General features: G+C 38.7%; 1 protein-coding gene across 3 annotated transcripts in view; it reads right to left on the bottom strand.

Moving 5' to 3' along the window:
- KHDRBS3 (KH RNA binding domain containing, signal transduction associated 3) overlaps nucleotides 1–22,691 on the bottom strand; it is a 95,680-nt gene that overhangs the window by 26,721 nt on the left and 46,268 nt on the right. For 2 of the 3 annotated variants that reach the window (XM_059815414.1, XM_059815412.1), the window contains 3 exons: nucleotides 21,311–21,450; nucleotides 7,288–7,398; nucleotides 5,989–6,181 (listed from right to left, as the gene is read on the bottom strand). In XM_059815414.1, coding sequence (XP_059671397.1) covers nucleotides 5,989–6,181; nucleotides 7,288–7,398; nucleotides 21,311–21,450 — 444 coding nt within the window. The remainder of the gene's footprint in view (nucleotides 1–5,988; nucleotides 6,182–7,287; nucleotides 7,399–21,310; nucleotides 21,451–22,691) is intronic. The other variant, XM_059815413.1, reaches the window with a different exon arrangement.

The following is a 22,691-nucleotide window of genomic DNA, read 5'->3' on the forward strand; positions in this document are numbered from 1 at the left end:
GAAACAAAACAAGTAATTGAGGCACTGTAAATTTAAAACTCTAAATTTAATTTCTTCTTGCTTGATCTATTTAGCATGAAAAAGAATATTGCAATTGGCAAAAAAAGCCAAGAAAAAATGGTTTGATGTTATGAACTTGCTTTCCAAAAGTCTTAGCTGAATTCACCCTGTCTTTAAAAATAGTCTTAGCACTTCTGAAAAGCCACAACTCAGTAAATACATCGCTTAAAACAAAGGTGTAAGACCTAAGTGGAAACCACAACATTATCCACAGAGGGGAACAGAGACAGAAAGGACAAAAGACTATTTCTCTAGTTCTTAGAGAATGAAGCTACCTCAAGCCCTTTTCCAGGAATCCAAACAAAAAGCTTCACACTCAAAACAACTAAGCAAATAAAAACATTTGAAATTAATGTTGCATGTTATTAAGAAACTATCAATATTCAGAAGACCAAGGTAAATTAGAACAGTCCAACTCTTGCAAAGTGGCATTAAAATTATACTTGAACTCTATTCAGGAAGAATTTAAATTCTTTTCAAAGTCTTATGTCATCTGGACTAGCCCTTACTTTGCCCAATATTTTGCCACCTCAAGAAGCATTTATTTGTAAATAAAGCTTGGGGTTTTTTTTATATGGTATACAAAGTTTCTGCTCTTTTTTCCTACAGGTCTTTCCTTTTTCAGCCATGATGAGTAAGTGAGCAAATGAACGTTCAAAAGAAAAAAGTCTACTTAAAAAACAGTTCACCATGCAAAATCAGCATTGTATTAATAGCTCAAAAAAAATTGCTTCCACATTAATCCTAATATTTAGTTTAGATTTTGAAAAACTGAAAGCGATCTCAATGAGAACACAGGGAATTCAAGCTCAGTGCTGGAGATCAAACTAGAGAATTTGCGCTAGCTTTCAGGAAGGTGCATTAAATAATAGGCTATAGGTTATTTAGCTGAATAAGCTCTCATCTGTAAACAGTAAGACTTTGCATTCATTCTTTTCAACTAATGGATACATACATGCATATTTTATAACAATCACTGGATCATGAAATGGATTTTGTTCTTAATATTTGGCTGGATGGCTATTTGTAAATAAACTTCCCTTAAGTCTTCCCACAAATTTGTAAGGATTTCTTGCAAAAATCGAAAGGACAGAAACCCCTGCTCCTGAAACTGTGTATGCTCGGACCGCCATATCCTGGTGGCCAGCACACCATCTCCAGAGAGAACTGAGGGAATATGAATATCTGCAACAGGCATTTGACCCAAGGGCCTTCCACCACTGGAGAAATACCGTGCTTTAAATTAAGAGACATAGAGCATCACACCTTCTGCTTATTGTTTGGGTGGGATCTTGTTAGCCAGCATGTTTTGTAATGTCTTCCGGGTCTTCCCCATTTCTCATGGGAAACAGTACGAGCATAGCCTCATACTATTTTAGTATCTATAACATATATGTATCATAGTATATGTAGTGTGAGTATAGTCTTATAGTACAGACTTAGCATGAGAATTACAAGCTTAAGTCTGAAGCACTGCTTTGTCCACCAGTAAAAGCAATGTATTTCTGGCAATATCCAGAAACGTATGCTTCAGGAACTATAAGCTTTTAAAACTTAGCAATCCCTAAGCTTTAGGATCTTCCAGAATCAGGGGATAACTAAACATAGATTTTAAAGGGTAGATTTTGAAGCCTGTTATCAGCATCTCTTTTGTATCCAAGTGTTCTGTGCACCCTTCTAAGTTAAAAAAAAATCTTGGCATGTAACTGGAAATAGTTCATAATGTTCTTTTTCAAGTTACAATTTACTTAACATAAGAAAGGCTCCCTAGGTCTCTTACTGGTAGGCATTCTGTCTTAATTCAATTTCTTATTACAGAAAGCAATCTCATTGAAGCATTCTAATTGAAGCATTAACTGCTAGAAACTATACACGTGGTCACTGCATTAGGAAAATCTGCTGCTGAGGTAACCCTTGTCTGAACACAAGAAAACATCAATAAAATTGCCAGAAACAGAACTAAAGCTCTGCCACAACTTTCTCACACACACACATTGGGAAGGAACGTTTAAATCTGATTGCTTTCTGAAGCAGTGCTGAAGCAAGTCCTGGCCATAACTTGCTAGATTGCTGAGTTTTATTTTTCAGTGCAGACATTCCACACTGCCACAGCAACAGGTTTTAAATCCATGTTTAAAGTCCAATTTTTAATGCCTAAAAAATCTGATTATCAACTCAGATAAATCTCATCTTGCATTTAACACATTTAAGCAGCCAAAATGGGACTTGACATGGCATGATCACAATTCCATTCATACAAAGTACAGAATAGAAATACTTACAGAATTATTTGCAAAATATCTACCTTTGTAAAATGAAAATAGCAGAAAATAAAAATCTAATCTTAAAAAAGCTTCAGGCACATTGCTGTGTTGGTAATTTGGAAAAAGCCTCCAAGTTTGAAGCTGGTAAGAAGGACAACAGGAAGAGGCAGAGAGCAGCAACCATTACTAGGCAGTAGCTGAGATTGAACAGTTATGGTCTAACCTACATTTGACTGAACATTGGCTAAGGAATTGACTTTATAATAAAGAGTAGTGAATTGCTAGCATACTATTCCTAATTTCCTGTTATTGAAAATTATGGAAAAGCTTAAAATCTCCAGCTAGTAGTTAAATATAATTTCTATTTCTTATCTCAATGGAATAAATTGTTAACTTAAAAATACATGAAAATATTTTTATCTATTACACAGTTTGGTTCGATGAGCAGAGAAAAAATTCTCATGTGATTAAGAGAACGATGTCCCTGAAACTATCTGTAAGTGCTTCAATAAATCCAGAAACCATCTAGTATGATTTCCCTTATCCAAGTATTATAAAAATAATCCTGGCCATGCTTCACACGTCATACTAGGCTCTCTCCTGACCTGAGTGGTTGAGGACATAAAAATGGGAGGCATGTTAGCCTTCAGAGCAAGTTTATCACACGGCACAGAGCAGTGAGGTTAGAACAGTGATTATAAAGCTGGCTGGCTGTAGAGGCCTGAATTTTTGCTATCGTCTAAGCTGATGCTACAGCTATTAAAAAGACAATGTTCACAGAAAATGATAAGGGACTGTCACTTCAGTGGCTTCAAAAACTTCATCATGGTACTAACAATAAGGTGAGGTCCCAGGAGGAATGTGTGCTGGAGCTGAGAGAGATACATAAGAGACTGGCAACACTGGAATGGAAAAACTAGTTATATTGAAATGGAAAAATGTGCAGATATTGCTGCTAGTCCAGTATGTTGCGTGACTTCAGCAGAAAAGGCCACGTCAAGCATCCAGACTCAGCATTACCAACATCCCAGAAAGCTGACAGACAACAGAGGTAATCTAACTCTGAAGAGCTTTCTGTAACAGCTAAGTTCTGGACAACTTCCCTCTGGGCTCCAAGCACGGAACCTAGTTCTGTTCATCTTGAGCCCATGTTAAAATGCATCTAAATTCAAATGAATAATTTTTTGCTTGTGGCATGATTCTACCTGTGAGACACTGCCTCCAGAATTAACCCTTGCAATTTTTCAGATTGAATTATGTATTCCAATTCCTGTTTTGATATTTTTTAAGAAACAACTTTAACAATCAAGAAGAGGAAGGAGAGAGATTAGGATAGGCAGGAGGCAGAACTGAGCAAGTTCCTCATAGGTGTTAGAGATTCATCCATCTCAAGGACTACAGAAAGAAGTTAGCAAAGGGAGTGAAGGAAGATGGATGCTCCTTTGTAACTCAATGATGGCCTCATTTTCTGTCACAAGGTATACTCAATAGTACACCCCAGAGGAAAGGGGCAAGGACTCCATGTACTAAAGCCCTGTATCCGAGATATTTAAGAGTTACAGAAGGCAAGTGGTTGAAGGCTTCCATGCAGAATATAGTTTGCTTCTTTCTGAACGCGCATTGTTTCACATTAAAAATATTGAGTACAAAGCAGAGGCTTGTAAGCCTAAGGAATGAAAAGCTTCATGAAACTGCGTAGATTTTCCAGTCTTCAATGGAAAAGTTAAAGGCTTCTCTAATCTCTGGATATCCCAGTCTGAGGCTCTGAAACTATACGCTGCTTAAAATACCTTCTTATGATACCCACAATCTCACTGATGTTGTCATTCTGCAGACACTTCTCAAACAGTGATGCCCTACCCTGCTCAGATACTCAGGCTGGCAAACGAGCACTTAGTACTAGATATGGCTAAACAGCAATTAGTAAGGAAAGGACAGAAATACTAGCAATGACTCCTACCATGATACTTAACCTGTAAAAGATACAGTTAAGGCACTTTAATGTAGTACAAATGGGCAGGTAAAAAAATGCCATGCATTAAATTTAACATTTAACATACAATGCACTAACGGATCATGTCCTAGCAAAACTTTATTCTAATGAATCTCCACTTTAACAAAGGAGACAGAAAATATAGAATTTTAAAATGGACCAGCTAGTATTGCTTGTCAATTACAGCTTTAAATATATCTATCCCAGTTAAGATATCTTGTTTGGAAGATAAGTGATCCAGTTCTAGAGAACGTTCTTTTTAGAAGTTATTCAGCACAGCGCTATTCTTTATAGTGCTATTTTCTAATTATTCTCTCAGAAGTAAAAGCATACAACAGGATACTGACTCAAACAGCTGTTATTTCCATGCCACTTCTATACACACATGCTATAAACAGCAGAGAGATATATATAACCATGAAGTTACTCAGAGAGGTTTATTTTCTACCACATCACCATGCATTCTACAGTGCATGCCCTGGAAACAGGCTGTTAAATGAAGACTAATTCCTTTGAAAGCATTGTGGAATAACCACTTATTTGCAGTACCCACCTTGACTAGTCAAGTCAGGTATAGCCCGGGGACATTTAGATACATTGTTCAAGTATAGTTCTCATTACATTAATAAACATTAATTTCTTCTGAATTGTTCAGGTATGTGTAGAAATGTTTGTATTAACAGCATTAAACTTTGTGCATAAAGCTATAAATGTTATCTAGAAAATTAGGTTTCTGATTAAAAGGACAATGGTTGAGATCTGATTTAGAGGGTTTTGGGGGAAGTGGAAGAAGAGAGGGAGAAGGTAGGTGGAAGAGAGGTTGAGAGAAAAGCAAGAAAGTGTCTAAATAGCAAAACCATTTTCTGGAACCCAGGAACTCCTTTTTTGCTAGTCTGAGTAACAGAGACAAAGTCCAGACAGAATTGGCTGCAAAGAGGGCACACTAAAAGCTTCAAGATATATAAAACATTAAAAGCATTGTCCTTGAAAAATGTTATTTTTCTATAAGACTAAATCCATTTTTATGATGATAGTTTTGATTTAATAAGCTTTTTTCTTTATCTCACTGCTCTAAGTTCAGTTTAAATTAAATATACCCTAACAATTCATAACTGTCTGTAATTCAGTCATGTACAGTATAAAGTATTTTGATTTTTTTTAATTTTTAATTCAATAAAATCAAGATAAATATGTATGGCTTATTGAGATACACTGTACATTGTTAAAGTTTTAGGACCATTTCTGAAGCTTTCATAAAAATATTTTAATTGTCTAAATGTTAAACAGTTATATGACCACAAAAATAGGTTTAGGAAGAAGAGTAGAATATTATTCTCAGTTTTAGTTGAGAATTAAAAAAAAAAATCTAGTGACAATGTGATTTTTCAGATTTTTGTAAAGCAGAAACCTAATATAATACATTTAAGAGGTACATAACTATTTTGCCAAATGCACTGTAAAAGTCTTTATGGTAGCACATATAACCTGAAGTTTTATTAACATGAAACAGTTCAAGTCAAAAGGCAACGAGAGATGACCACATTTGCTGTAGCTTCGGGGTGCAAGACTCAATTAGGTACTAACTGAAGGGATTCCACGAGTTCTAAAATGATAGGATCTTCCCTCCAAAATCATACACTTTATGCACAGTACGTCAACCACTTGACTTACATATTCGCCGTATGTCTCCTGTGCCGGAGGTGGTGGAAGGGGCCGGTAGCCTGCAGGTGGAGGTACTCCTCGTGCTCTGGGTGCTAGAAGTCCACGGCTACGACTGACTGGTCCTCTACTGGGAGGCACTCCTCTGGGTGCTGGTGCCCCTCTCAGTACTCCGGCTGGTGGTGGAGGCACTCCTCCACGGCCCCTGGGAATACATGGATCACTTACAATTAAATATACACTCTTGGCCTCCCTTTTGACAGCTCCCTCCCCCACATCATGACAATTTTGCTTTGCTACAGCCAGAAAAAAGTCTAAAAGAGGTTTATAGTTTATCATTTTTCTGTATGCTTTAATCCAATTACACACATTATGCAATAAATGCAGAACGATACAAACTAGACATGCGATTCAGTGAGGAACTACTCACTAGCTGGAGCCGGTCTCACACAGAGACACCCAAACCAATTTGCTGGAATCAGTCAACTTCACTAGAATTTGACTTACAGTATGTGAAATCACCATCATACAATAACATGTTAATTTGAAGCTGTCAGGCTATATCATACTCAAACCCTGCAGAGAGGAATCCGTTACAACTCCCTTCTGATCCTGTGTAAGCTTCTAAACGCAATCCAAAGATCAGACCGCATGTAAGGGATTGACTGGGTCAGAAAAATTACATTTTCTTCTGGTTGTAAAGAAGAGATTTCCAGCTGTTGCAGGAAACATTCAGACATGTAATAAACGTGCAGGGTGATTATAAGATATAACCTGATGTTCTATATGTATTTAAGAACAAGAAATAGCAGTGTATTTGTTTTTAAAGTTCCAAAAGAATGATAAGCATTAACTTGCATTCCACTACTTCAGACACTTCACATACGGATGAAAAATCTGAGACCTAAATGAGAACAATTTTCAAAAACATTTGACTGACATTCAAAAACATACCTTCAATCCATCACCTAATTAATCTCAAGAGTATAACTGAGTGAAAATACTCTGTCCTGATTTCAGTAGAAACTTCCAACTTAAACAATATTCTAAAGTAAGATCCAGATTTGGCCTTAAGCTTTCCTATCCATTTCAAGTCAGTCATAATTTCCCATTGGTAAGCTTATAAAAAAAATCATTTTAGTACAAATAATTAGTATTTGAAAAACTGCATTACTAAATGAAGAATGCAAAAGCGTAAACAGTTGATACAGTCAGGACAGATTTTATTAATTCTAATTACTGATCAAAACACAGTCACAAAGTATTTTAAATAAGCCTAGAGAGTAAGTGATTTAAAACTGTGCTTATTACTTGGTTTTGGCTAATCTGTAGAATGCCTCCTCAGGACAGGGTACCAGCTGCTTATTTGACTTCATTGTAGTGGGGGCAGGGGTGAGCAGTGAAGTTCCCAGACACAGCCTGCTGAAGTAATATAAAGAAATAGCAAATGTGATACTTTCCAAGTGAAGCCAAAGAAAGGGAAATGAACCTATTGGCATAGACAATAGTCAATACCAAGTAAAAAAAGTCAATAACTCAAGAATCACTAGCCATAATCTTCATGGCATCCTTCAGACAGGGTGCAAGTGAAAGCAGCAGGAAGGGGGACATGCTGAAAAACACGGAAAAACATTTGAGGGAGGGGGGAAAAGTAGTTTTTAGAGTCAGCATAGATTTATTCTTGAAGAGTAATTAGAACACCAGATCCACGTGATGAGAAGGTCTCTTCTGCATTTCACAAACAGTTAATAGGATTGGAGTGGTGATGGGTGGGAAATCATTTCTCCTATATTAGGAGACCATTTACATACTTTTAAGAGTTACTGTAGGAAGAAAAAATAATCCGAGATGTATAGTTCTCTATTCCACCACTCAGATGGTTACTGCACCAGGCTGGAGGAGACTAGAAAGGTGCAGAGATAGGAAACCCAGTAACAGGAGAGTTCAATTACCACCATGCAGATTTGAATCGTATTAGGGTAGGATGCTAAGAGCAAATTTTTAGAAACCATAAATTTTTATTTCAGTAAGAAGTTATCAGGCAGCTATAGACATTTGAGTGACATGAGCAATGAACAGGAACTGACTCAAAATATGGAGGAACCACTTGAACAGGAACTTTTGCATATCTTTGCAAAAAACAACATATCATTTCTGGTATTTCTTAATTTGAAGAGCAGCTATCTATATGATGTTTAAAAAACTTTGTAAGAGTAAAATATATATACCCAGTATGGGAAGACATTTAGAGACATTCCATGGGAAGTCAGTAAATACACAACAATTGTCAAAAATTAAAAAAAAACCTTGAGAAAGGGTGAAAGGAGCTCAGTAAGGCTAGAACAGCAGGGTAAGTAGTAGTATTAAAAGAGGTATCACTTGAAAAGCTGAACCCATCTCTAACCTCAAAGGACAAACACTAATTAAACAAATGTAAAATGCTCAGAAAACCAGGTCAGAGTTCAAAGAATTTGTAAAAAGCCTAAAAACCCAAGTTTTTCAAACATCCTGGAATCAGGAAGCCTGCCAAGGTCTGAGGCCCAATCCCCAGTGAAGAGCACCAAGGTATGTATATGTATCTATACATTCATTAAGTTTCTTGCTACACAATCAAGAAAGACAAGGTACCCATGCTAGAGCTTTTCCTTATGGGGAATGCATTGGATGGTGCTGACAATTGACTTAGAGACAAATTATAGAAAAAAAGGAGCAAACAGTAAAAGTAATTGCACATTCTATAAACTACAACAGGAGTTTAAATGCCTAGCTCTAATCTGGAGCTGAATCCAAACCTGCATGTTAAGGAAAGGAAAATAGCAAAAAAAAGTTAAAAGGAGCAAACTGTAAGAGGGAACACTTGGGAGTTAACATACATAAATTTATATATCCTAACATTATGCAAAGGTTCTGAGCTATCACTAGCCATAGAACATTTATAATTAAGATTGGCCCAGTGGTCAGGACAGTAAAAAACAAATCACATTTTAGAAAATGTAAGAAAATTTTGTTACATTACTGTATTAGTAGTCCTGCTTCCTAATTTGGAAAGAACATAAAAGAACTGGAAGTGCATCAGAAACTATGTCAAAGATGACCAACAGTATAGAATAGCTTACATATAAGCTTTACAATTAAGTAGATTAAGGCACCTCATACTACAAACAACAAGTTTGTGACAGAATCCAATAGAACCATCAAGGGAATGGAGAAGGTACATAAGGAATTACTCAGCAGATATTCTCAATCTAAAAATCAGGAGACATCAGCTGGGAGAGATGGAGAAGCAGGCGGCCCATGGTTTAGACAGGTACACTCTTCGCTGGGTAAAAAACTGGCTGGATGGCCGAGCCCAGAGAGTTGTGGTGAATGGGGTGAAATCCAGTTGGCGGCCAGTCACAAGCGGAGTCCCCCAGGGCTCAGTTTTGGGGCCAGTCTTGTTTAATATCTTTACCGATGATCTGGATGAGGGGATTGAGTGCTGCCTCAGCAAGTTTGCAGATGACACCAAGTTGGGTGGGAGTGTTGATCTGCTGGAGGGTAGGAAGGCTCTGCAGAGGGATCTGGACAGGCTGGATCGATGGGCCGAGGCCAATGGTATGAGGTTCAACAAGGCCAAGTGCCGGGTCCTGCACGTGGGTCACAACAACCCCAGGCAACGCTACAGGCTTGGGGACGAGTGGCTGGAAAGCTCCCCCGCAGAAAAGGACCTGGAGGTGTTGGTCGACAGCCAGCTGAAGATGAGCCAGCAGTGTGCCCAGGTGGCCAAGAAGGCCAACGGCATCCTGGCCTGTATCAGAAATGGTGTGGCCAGCAGGAGCAGGGAGGTGATCGTGCCTCTGTACTCGGCTCTGGTAAGGCCGCACCTCGAATACTGTGTTCAGTTTTGGGCCCCTCACTACAAGAAGGACATTGAGGTGCTGGAGCGTGTCCAGAGAAGGGCGACGAAGCTGGTGAGGGGTCTGGAGCACAAGTCTTATGAGGAGCGGCTGAGGGAGCTGGGGTTGTTTAGCCTGGAGAAGAGGAGGCTGAGGGGAGACCTCATTGCTCTCTACAACTACCTGAAAGGGGGTTGCAGAGAGGTGGGTGTTGGTCTCTTCTCCCAAATGACAAGTGATAGGACAAGAGGAAATGGCCTCAAGTTATGCCAGGAGAGGTTCAGGTTGGATATTAGGAAAAATTTCTTTACTGAGAGAGTAGTGAAACATTGGAATAGACTGCCCAGGGAGGTGGTAGAGTCACCCTCCCTGGAGGTATTCAAGGAGCATGTGGATGTGGCATTGTGGGATGTGGCTTGATGGGCATGGTGCTGTGTGGTGTTGGGTGGGTTGGTTTTTGGTGTGTTGTGGGGTTTTTTTTTGTGTGTTTTTTTTGTGGTTTTGTGGGGTTTTTTTGGTTTTTTTTTTTTTTTTTTTAGGTTGGACTTGATGATCTTACAGGTCTTTTCCAACCTTGCTGATTCTGTGAATATTAAACCAGAAACCAAACTGCCTTAAGGTCTGAGCCACTACAACTACTCCTATGAAATGCGATCACTGAATGACAACACAGCTGAGGTTGGAAGGGACCTCTGAAAGTCATCTGGTCCAGCCTCCTTGGTGCATCCAGAAGAGTGTGGCTAGCAGGGCGAGGGAGGTTATCCTCCCCCTCTACTCTGCCCTGCTGATGCCGCATCTGGAGGACTGTGTCCAGTTCTGGGCTCCCCGGTTCCAGAAGGACAGGGAGCTGCTGGAGAGGGTACAGCAAAGGGCTACAAAGATGATTAGGGCACTGGAATACCTTTCTTATGAGGAAAGGCTGAGGGACTTGGGTCTTTTTAGTCTGGAGAAGAGAATACTGAGGGGGGATCTTATTAATGCTTAGTAATACTTCAGGGGTGGGTGCCAGGAGGATGGGGCCAGTCTTTTTTCAGTGGTGCCCAGTGACAGGACGAGAGGTAACAGGCACAAACTTGGTCACAGGAAGTTCCATCTAAACACAAGGAGGACCTTCTTTCCTTTGAGGGTGGCAGAGCCCTGGAACAAGCTGCCCAGAGAGGTTGTGGAGTCTCCTTCTCTGGAGATATTCCAGACTCACCTGGACACATTCCTGTGCAACCTGCTCTAGGTGAACCCGCTCTGGCAGGGGGGTTGGACTAGATGATCTCCAGAGGTCCCTTCCAACCCCTATCATTCTGTGATTCTTGCTCAAGAAGGGCCACCTTGAGCCAGTTGCCCAGGACCATGTCCAGATGGCTTTTGAACATCTCCAAGGAGGGAGACTCCACAACCTCCCTGGGAAACCTGTGCCAGTGCTTGGTCACTCTCACAATAAAGGATTTCCTGATATTCAGAGTGAACCAACAGTTTGTGCCCACTGCCTCTTGCCCTGTCACTGGACACAACTGAAAGACGCCTTCTCCAAGCTGAACAGTCCCAGCTCTCTCAGCCTTTCCTCACAGGAGACACTCCGGACTATTCATCTTCATGGCCCTTTACCAAACTCCATCCAGCATGTCCACATCCCTCTTGTGCTGGCAAGCCCAGAACTGGACACAGCTCTCCAGGTGTGGCCTCACAAGCACTGAATAAAGGGGAAGGATCACCTCCCTCTGCTTGCAAGCAACACTAATACAGCTCAGGATACCATTAGCCTTCTTTGCAGCAAGGGCACATTGCTGGCTTATGTTCAACTTGGTGTCCACCCAGGTCCTTTTCTGCCAAGCTATTTTCCAGCCGGGTGGCCCCCAGCATGTACTGCTGCCTGAGGTTATTCTTACCCAGGTGCAGGACTTTCCACTTGCTCTTGTTGACCTTCATGGGGTTCCTCTCAGCCCATTTCTCCAGCCTGTCAAGGTCCCCCTGGATGGCAGTACAACCCTCTGACACATCATCTGCAGACCTGCAGAGTACACTCTGCCCCATCATTCAGATCATTAATGAAGTTAAACAGGACTGGACCCAGTAGTGACCCTTTGTGAATACTGCTTGTTACTGGACTCCAGCTGGACTTCATACCACTGATCACCACCCTCTGGGCCTAGCCATTCAGCCACTTTTCAACCCACCTGTCTCCTCATCCAGCCCATACATCAACAGTTTCTCTATGAGGATCTTATGGGAGAGAGCCTTCCTGAAGTCACAGCAGACAATATCCACTGCTCTCCCCTTACCTACCAGGCCAGTCACTTCAGAGAACGCTATCATGTTGATCAAGCATAACTTCCCCTTTGTGAATCCATGTTTACTACTCCTGATGACCTTGTCTTTCATGTACCTGGAAATGGTTTCCAGGATTAGTTGCTCCATTACCTTCCCAGGGATCCAGGTGAGGCTGACCAGCCTATAGTTCACCAGGTCCTCCTTCTTGCCATTTTTGAAGGTAGGAGTGACATTTACTTTCCTCCAGTCCTCAGGCACCTCTAATCTCCACAATTGTTCAAAGATTCAGTGGCTTCACAATGACATCTGCCAGCTCCCTCAGCACTTGTGGGTGCATCCCATCAGAGCCCATGGACTTATATATGCCCAGTTTGCTTAGCTATTCTCTAAGCTAATCCACTTCCACCAAGGGTAGTCTTTCCCCCTCATCTTTGGGTGCTTGGATTTCAGAAGGGCCCTCTTACTAGTAAAGACTGAGGCCAAAAAGTTATTATTAGGTACCTTAGCCTTTCCCATGCCCTGTGTCACCAGGGCCCCTGCTGCATCCAGCTGTAGGCCTACATTTTGCCTAGTCTTCCTTTTGCTACTTAAGTATTCATAGAAGCCCTTCTTGTTGACTTTGACATCCCTCACCAAATTGCTGATGACTCCTGTAAGCCATCTCTACTCATGTCTATGCAGCAGCCGTCTCTATCCATTAGGGACAGAACTGATGGCCCTAGGGCACTTTAGTCCCCACACATCCCTTTTAGAGTTCTCATCTTCCATCTACACTTTAGCTAATCCTTCCACAGCTCTTAATTCTGATCCGTCTTGCCTACTGTTTTCCATTTCACTCCTTTATAATTTACGTATTTCTCCGTATTTTTAACATTGAAGTGGTTTTATTTTATATTTTAAGTAAAAGCTACACTCACACATACTTGAATGTAACCCATTCTACCGCCATTTACTGAATGTGCTAATAGTTTTTTCTCTTCCCTCTGTACCTTAAACATTCAGTGGTATACAAATATACAACATACAGCACATTACAAAGCACTCCCACAGATATCTAATGATTTTCAGCTAAATTTCACAGAATCACGGAATGATAGGGGTTGGAAGGGACCTCTGGAGATCATCTAGTCCAACCCCCCCACCAGAGCAGGTTCACCTACAGCAGGTTGCACAGGAACGCGTCCAGGCGAGTTTTGAGTATCTCCAGAGAAGGAGACTCCACAACCTCTCTGGGCAGCTTGTTCCAGGGCTCTGCCACCCTCAAAGGAAAGAAGTTCCTCCTCATGTTTAGATGGAACTTCCTGTGACCAAGTTTGTGCCCGTTACCTCTCGTCCTGTCACTGGGCACCACTGAAAAAAGACTGGCCCCATCCTCCTGGCACCCACCCCTGAAGTATTCATAAGCATTGATAAGATTCCCCCCTCAGTCTCCTCTTCTCCAGACTAAAATGACCCAAGTCCCTCAGCCTTTCCTCATAAGATGTGCCAGTGCCCTAATCATCTTTGTAGCCCTTTACTGTACCCTCTCCAGCAGTTCCCTGTTCCTAAAGAGTTTCTTCATATATTCGATGTTGTATTTACCATTTCTGATCCAATGACATTTTGTTTTGAAATCTTGTTCTTTCACTTTCCTGGGCTTTCCGTCCCCTAATCAACTGCTTTTGAGGGGTATCTCTCTGCTTCTCAGATCTCTGAAGAAACTGCACAGAGGGTCTTCTCTCTACCCTTTTTCTTCTACAACTATCTCACCTATAAATTCAAGAACCTTGATGCATCTGCTAACATTTAGATTCATTTTTTTACTTTTATTTCATCCAAGTCAAGACATCGCAGCTCTGTTCTATCACATTCAGAGATACCTTACCATCAAATCAAATTATTCATAGCCCCTAGTCCCTCCAAGTCTTTCACTGCTTGCTTTTTGACAGAGGACATCATTCTGCAGGCCAAATATCAGCTGCCATTACCAACTCTCCTTGTCTTTGCATACAGCCTACAGACCGTTCTATCTTTTTGTTTATAAGACCTACAATATAGCCTTTCTTTTCAAATTACATGAAAAATTTAGCACAGAGATTTTAGTCACAAAACTTTAAGACAATGAAGGGCTCCTCTCCCGAAATTGGATATTCTCTCATGTTAATTGATGGTTTAGAAAAGTAAATTTTTAAACTTTCTGAAGCATCAGTGATTAAAATAAATGGGAATTTTGATATCTAATTAAAATTACTGCACATTTGAAAAAACTATGAAAGTCTTGATCCACAACTTTGGTTCAAATATATAATTAATGGTTACACTACAAACAGCACAACTACTGGAAATAACTTTTCCTTTTGGTAAAGGAAACTATGCTATATTTACCCTCACTCAGAATACTTCTGAATCTGAAATTTGCTCAGTCTCCCAGTACATTTCCTTGCCTGTTAGGTCTCTCCTTAATCCTTCCACTATGTTATAGAAGAAAAAGATTTTTTCCACTTCTATAGGTCACAAAGCACAATCCCCAAACCTCAAAGTTTGTATGTTATCAAAAATCAAGAATTTGTCAGTCCATCTCATCCTTGACTACCTGCTCATATTCCAGAATACAAAGGCCTTCGTTGTCCCTTCTCACTACCATGCTGTCATCTGATACCCTTTCAGAAGTCTTTTGAAAGTCCTCTTTATCCCAGTGTCCATAAGAACATTTACAGTATTGAGACTGCCAATGTATCTAGGCTAATAATACACAAATGGGCACTGAGTTTTGTGTACTTGGATTGTGTAAGTACCTTGAAACAGAGGTAATGTCTTATTTGCAGGACACCTTGCCTGTGACCCCCAGGTTTACAACACTGCAAATACACAAGTACTGAAGCATCACAGGAGACCCTTAGTGTTTGGTTTTCAGTTTACTACATTTGTAAGAAACTCTGCTGTTCTGAATCTTACATCAGTATGCTATCCAAAAATCTCAGATTTCCTTGGATGAGGGAAACCCTATTCCTTATTAACTGTATTTTCTACTAAACAGACTGTAGGAGTTAAGTAGACAGTACTTCAACATACTTGGTAAATCCTAGCTTCTAGCCAGGTGCTATTATCATCATCTCCAGACATGCTTTAAAAACAAAGTGATCATCTATGTACTTGAGACCATTGAATCCTACTCTAAGAAACATTTCACCACCCTAAAACAAATTACTATGGCTATGTGAGAAAATTTGAAGTACTTCTCCATTTCATCTTTCTTATCACTTTGGTTTTCATTTTCCTGAATTTATTAATCTGGCAGTGGTGAATCCAGTGAATGAAGTTAACCCTTCCCCATTAAATGCACAGGTAATTTAGGTGGTTAAATTAAGAATAATTCTACTCGCCAGGCTATGTTATTAACCTGTAGGCTCTGCAGTGAAAAAGGTCTTTTTCAATCTGGGTAGCACTGACTAGATTAAATAAAGCAAATCCCAGCAACTCATTTAATAGCTTTTGTTTTCCTTACACACTGAACAGCGTACCAGAAAAGTGGGGGGAAATCTCATTTAACTCATATGTCACAGCATCCTTTGAAGATAATGTCATGAAAGCTGTTTTTGTTGGAACCTGAATCTTCCCCCCATAACACTGTTTCATTATTTATACTTGCAATGTAGTACAAAAGGAAAAAATAAAGAATAAAGAGTGAAGCACTTAATTTCTATAAAGCTATCATATATACATTAGAGAATGGGAGAACAGGCCTTTCTCAAAAGTGTTAGAATGTGTAGTGTGAGTTGTAAAGACAGTATGGTATGTGAAGACTATTTTAATGTATAAAGAACCTGAAAAGTGTACCTTACAGTCTGCAGTTAAAAATGCTACTTAAGCACTGCATTTTGTAATTGATTAATCTCTCACTGTTTCAATAGAGTTTAATATGTAGAAAAACATTCTAAAGAAAATCTAGTACTAGAACCATATTATACCACATTAGACTCAGAACATTTGTGAATGTTTAGAAGTAATTCACAGGTACTAATCTAATCCTTGACTGCCACTAAAGTAGTATTTTACTAACTCATACAACTTAAATACATCTATAGAAAACTAACACACTTCCTCTTCGGCCTTTATTAGCAATAATTGGCTATATCTACTTTATAGTAGTCTCTCAGTGTTTCTAGGATTTGTTTTCAGCAAACTAAGTTATTGCCCTTGACATTAGCAGGCATGGCATCCAGCTTATACTCCCTTCCAGCTTCCCTCAGCAATAGCTCTACTTTCTGATCTTTTCATTTATCACTTTCTTCTCTCTAGTATTATACTGATTTTTATTACAACTTTCTCCTTTCACAGATGACTGAGTTCGTAAAATTACTCCGATTATGAAATCGCTACCAGAGTCAGTTCACAGCTTTTCTTCACTTTGTTTTAGTGAAAAAACAAAAGTTAAATGAGTTTACGCCATATTAAGCTCCTTTTCAATATCTCCCCTCCAGAAGGGGAAGTAAATGTAAGAATAGCTTTAAAATAAAAATATTTGTGAAATTTAAGACCAGTTCCCTAACACTATTATTCAATGAGGAAACACTTGGAATTCTTTCATTTTAGCATTCATAGTTCCCTACATCTGCAAGGATTTAAACTGTTCAATAAATGCATCTAACAAATTTTGTTACCAGATGTTGATATATTTTCTTCCTTTGAGCACAGCCAGCTACATTCAATGTTCCTCAAACAGTAATGTTTTTGTTCAAGTTTTGTATTAGACATCTGAAAAATAACAGACCTGTTATTTTAAAATGTCAGCACCAAAATATTGAACACTGATATCCAGATACCACTTACAGAGCTAGGATTCCTACCTTTTCATCTTTTTCTTAAATGAGTCACCACTGAAGTTAACTCATATGCAAGTTTTTTCACATTTTTATTTGAAAACAGTAATATGTTTGTGTTTCAATTTTGTGAAAAACAGGAGATTTATCACAAGGCTAAAGAAACAAAACACACTGAACATAACACCTGCCTCTGTCCTGGATCCTGAACTGGCTTTGCCAAATATTTTTTCATGCTACAGAATCTTTTGGAGTACACTACCTACATGTTCTCAACAAAAAGTTATTCTTCAAAAAGAAACCAGTTGATTCCAGACATATGACAGGAGAACAACTGGAAGTTGGAATACATTGCAGCAGTGATCCATATCACCTCGTATTAGTTCTGACATATGACAGCAAATTCTAACCTACAACTTCTGTAACAGTTTTATTTTTCCCCAGATAGAGTGACAGTCATTCAACCATTAGGATCCTAGCCATGCATACCCTGAAATGTGAATAAAAATAAATGTGAAAAGTAAAGACACCCACAATCTCATGCAAGCATACACCAGAGTTTTGCTAGTTCTTTAATTAGGCTATTCCTACATGTTGGCTTTATGAGAAATTACTTTTTCCTCCCCTCATCTTACTGAAACCAAAATATCTGCTTTCAAATACAATTCCTCTCAATCTGGAGAGCAAAGCCAACCAGCTCTCCCTTATTGCAGCCTTTCAATACTTAAGGGGGGCTGCTTGTAAAGATTGAGAGAGAGACATTTTACAAGGGCCTGTAGTCACAGGACAGGGGGGAATAGATTTGAACTGAAAGAGGGTAGATTTAGATCAGACATAAGGAAGAAATTCTTCACCATGAGGGTGGTGAGGCACTGGAACAGGTTGCCCAGAGAAGCTGTAGATGCCCCATCCCTGGAAGTGTTCAAGGCCAGGTTGGATGGGGCTTTGAGCAACCTGGTCTTTTGGAAGGTGTCCCTGCCCATGGCAGGGGGGTTGGAACTAGGTTATCTTTAAGGTCCCTTCCAACCCAAACCATTCTATGATTCTAACAGTGATTTCTAGCTATAAGTGACATGAATTGGTGTTCCCCCCACCCAAAGGTAGCAAGGAAGATTTATCCATGTTCTTAGACTTACTATTATCATCCCCTAGAATTTCACTTTTCCAATATATCTTAGAGTCAGAATTGAGTGATCATTAGTTTTTTTACTTATTCTTAAAATAAGAATGAGAAGTTTTAGAGAGGAAATGCTACTTTTGCTTGCAAAATGTCCTTAGAGCTGTACATCAACATGTATGTTAACACATGTTTATTTGCAGTCTTCAGTTAATCAGAAGTCTCAATTCACTTTTCAGTAGTATTATTATTTATATTGAACTGATTCAGGATGGGAATTCAAATGCATTAGAGAAACACTGATTCCAAAAGAGTTACATCTTCTAGCTACTCACTATAACAGCATCACATTAGACATCATGGATCCTCTAACCTTGCTAGCACAATAAATAAAGTAACTGGTATGATCCTTCATTTTATATAGTCACCTCCAAGAAAAATTTAAAAACAATGTCAGTTTATAATAAAAACAAAGGAATCAAAACCAGACTTTCATCAGGGACAGATTCTTATGTCCCTTATCCTGTTGCACAGAAGAGGCAGGTACCATCTAAACAGGTTAAATGCTCAGCATAAACGTCACAGAAAAGAGAAGTGTTGTGATTACATCTGAAGGTCATCTTTAACAGTATTAGGATGAAGGAAAAAATAAAAATGGGGTAAGAGGGGGAAAGGAAGCAGCTATATGCCCACGATCAATGACAAGAAAAGCACATTCCTAGAAGTAAAACTAAACACACACCTTCTACAGCAAATTCCATCCAATTCCATCCACTCACCCCCAAAGTCTTACTTGGCTCTAGAGTCAAAAACTTTAGTCAAGAAAATCTAGAACAAGCCAGAAACAGCAGAACAAAAAGTTACCAAACCACAACCATCAGGAAATTACTTACCATATACAGGAATACCTGTGCACAAGCTATAATTTTGTATGCAAACACAACAAATGTATTGTTTTCTACAAAGCAAAATTTTGGTATGGAGCTAAACATACACGTAACAAGTCTTCTTAAAAGAAGGCACTTGATAAGATGCATTATCTCCAGTTTCAACATGTCTGATAAGGAGTAAAAAAAGCATAAATTAGTACTTTGTTTTTTTAATTGAATCTATTTAGGAATAAAGGCTTAAAAAATTGGGAACTTACAGTTATTGCATCCTCACAGGATGTTTCATGTATCAAGGTTAATATCTTAAAAATATTCTACAGACTATAAAGGGAGGTTAGGATCGAGGTCTCAGACTTCATTTTACAAGTCTTCAAGCTTTGCTTCAACCTCTCCTGGATCTCAGGGATGCTTACTATTAAAACTGTTATTTAACACTAAGACAAAGCCTTTAACAAAGCCTTCTTTCAATTAATATATTACTCACTGAAATTAATTTGTACTAAAAAGAATCAAAGCATTGCAACTGCGTTTGAGATCTTTAACTCAACAGTTGTAGCGTCTCAGTAGCAATGGCATTAAATTTCACGCGAGGAATGTTTTATGCTTACAGAGTGCTTCAATTTGAGGGGAAAAAGTCTTGGAGTTTAAGACAAGCCTTAAAGTAAGGACAAGTTAACCAAACCCAACAACCTTTCAGTTTTCTATAGAACATACACAAAAAAGGAGATGACAAATACAATTTAGCTGTCATCTCCAAATCAAATGTTAGTAACATTTAAATTTACCCTGAAGACAATTCCATAGTTGCAGGCCAACAGGATGAACTAGAAAGGAATTTGTGAGCTACCTAACAGCATGCACGCCCTGTATAAAATGCAGGTTTGAAGAAATAATTTATCAAAATCCAGAGGATGGAAGTAGTGATGTTAGAAATTCAAGACTATGAAGAGTTAATTATGCATGTGGTAGATACTAGTGGTGGAAATTAGGTATCAAACTTCAGTGATAAGATCAGACCAAACAGCAACTAACTTCTGTATACAAACACTAGCTTAAGGACATATGAAAAATGAAGAAAACGTGAGATGAACTGTGAGTGCCTCTGTACTGAGCATCTGTAGCAGAGCTGTTACAGGCATCTATGGGAAAGAATTAGGAAAAAACAAAATCCAAAATCAAATGAGATCTAATTTGCAAGCACTTCTGTATGGCTGATTACAGCGTTAAAGTAGTGAACCTTGGTATATAATTACCAGTACTCTGAACAACATTAAAATCAAGAAAAGAGTCAGAATAAATACATTATACAATATTACTTAAGAATATAACAAAATTTTGTTGATCTAGAGAAAATTATATTCTTACAGGACACAGCCAACAGTAAGTGTAAATTCTCTAAATTAAGATTCATTCCGCATTGTGTTTGCAATCGTTATTACAGGATACATGTAACTAAACAGATCTGTATGAAAGGAATAATTCCTCAGTGCTTTTTCTTCTAACATGCTTAATCTAAGTTAAACCACTTCAAAATATTATTTTTAAATTATTTTAAAAGCTGAAATGTTAAGTTTCAAGCTTGCATGGAAAAGCATCATAGCCACAACTGAAGGAAAATAGTTCATCATAGAAACTAGGTACACTTTGCTGCTGCAGCCACAATCTCTCTGTACTGTAACAGAAGAGTTATGCACTTCATTTAGTTTTTGTTTTCACACTTCAGGACTCAGAGTTGAAGTTGTCATCTCAGTACTGCAAGGAAGATAGGGGATGCTAGAGTAAAGAGAAGACACCTCCTGCATGAAAGAAAAAGCAAAAGCAGCAGTAGACTTGCCTATTCCTGAATCAAACAAAAGCCTTTTTTTATGAAATAAGTGCCACTCAGATGAGACTAAATCCAAATTCTACCTCGAAAACACTTCTATAGAATGTTATCACAATTATGAAGACTTAGTAATACAGCAAAAAGGAATATATATATTCTTTAAGTTAGAGAAATCACTCTGAAATTCTTATGTCAACCAAGACAAGACAGATTTACCAGTTTTTCAAAGCTGTCAGCTCCATAGGGCCCATATACAGACCCTACAGGCACCTAAGGAGCAAATAAAAGTTACAAGTCAAGCAGGTGCTCACATGGTAAGACTGAACATCATGATGTACATTAACATAGCTATCATTCAAGTTTCATAAGACAAAATTCAGCACCATTGATAATTCAGTCTAAACTAATTACACTATCTTTAATGAATCCAGATTGTTTCCTTCATCTTTTGCTCATATTTTGGGAGTCCTTCATGAATTTTACTGTTGTACAGGAGGGCTTGCGTTTGAAAGCAACACCTTAATATATACATACAAATGAAATTCCACCGCAGCTGAGATACTTACCTGGACAAAGCAGGAACTGGTACTCCTCTTGCTCGAATAGATGCTTTTCCACGAACTACTGGAACTTCTGCATTTTCTGAACCACCATTTAAATATGTTAATTCTTGAAGCTGTGCCTGTCTGATTTCATCGTTGTAGTCCTAAAACAGGGTGGCAGAGTGAGAAAAAAATGACACTGTGCAACCACCACACCAAGTTAGTGTCAGCAAACACTGTTCCTGAAAGTTTCCTCTTAAAATGTTGAACATCCCATTGAAAAAATTTAATATGTAGAATATTATAGGCCTAGTAAGTTGAAAATTTCTCATACAATTCTACATATTAATTGCAGGTTTTGCTCAGGAAGTTCTTTCCCACTGCGTATTGCCTCCATGTAGCATTACCACTTAAAATGCCAATATTAAAATGCTGTAGGTAAGGGGGAAGGACAAAAAAAATTAAGGTCCCATATTCTGAGCTGACATCTGGTTTGTAGTTCCAGCTGGAGAATGACAGCATGTTAAAAGCAGGAAAAATGCCATTGCCTAGTGTTGCAAAGCAGTATAGAATAAATATACTGTTGAGAACAGCCACTCACGAAGGAATAGATTAGACATCTACACTTAAAACCAGGAATTAAAGAATAAACAATGAAATTTATTCAATACAAATGTGCACTATTATCTAATAAAAAAGAGCTCCAAAAAACTCAGTTTTAGAATTTGCAAGTGTAAACAAACTGAAGACACATGGCTTGTTTCTTATTCTACACATATCCCCTCAAGGTCTATCAAAGAGAAAGCTGAAGTTATTTACATGGAATTAATTCAGTTCTCAAACACACAAGACTCTTCTCAGGGACCTTGAGCCAACCTCCAAAACTAGCACATAACACAGGAATAAAATAGATACAGCAATGAAGTCCTGAGCTGTACCTATTTTCTGCCATTCTTCCTCACTTAAGTGAGCTAAAGACAACATCTGTAAAGGTGAATCAGAAAAAGTACTTTACTCAGCAAGTATACAAACTAAGTATCAAAATATTAATAGGTCTTCTAATAATAATGAAGTGATACTTCTGATATAACAGCTCTTATCTTCTGCAAATCCTCCCATTTCAAAGAACGAAGGTTTGTCCAAATACCATCCATTTTACAATTCAATTACAAAACAAAGGATCTGCACCTCTTACTAGAAATCTGACTTCTATGTTTATGCACTACGCAGGTACCAAAAGACTATCTGGCAGCCTTGCAGACAACTCGCTCTGAAACAGAACTCCGCACTGAAAGGCGATTAAAACTATGGATCCAAAGATCTGTTAACCTCGAAACATTCTGCTTCCCCTAGACTTCCACAAACAAAAATAAGTTTTCCTTTACATGCCGTTGCTGAAGACAGT

Source organism: Gavia stellata, chromosome 3 (assembly GCF_030936135.1).
Source record: "Gavia stellata isolate bGavSte3 chromosome 3, bGavSte3.hap2, whole genome shotgun sequence".
NCBI classification, from domain to species: domain Eukaryota; kingdom Metazoa; phylum Chordata; class Aves; order Gaviiformes; family Gaviidae; genus Gavia; species Gavia stellata.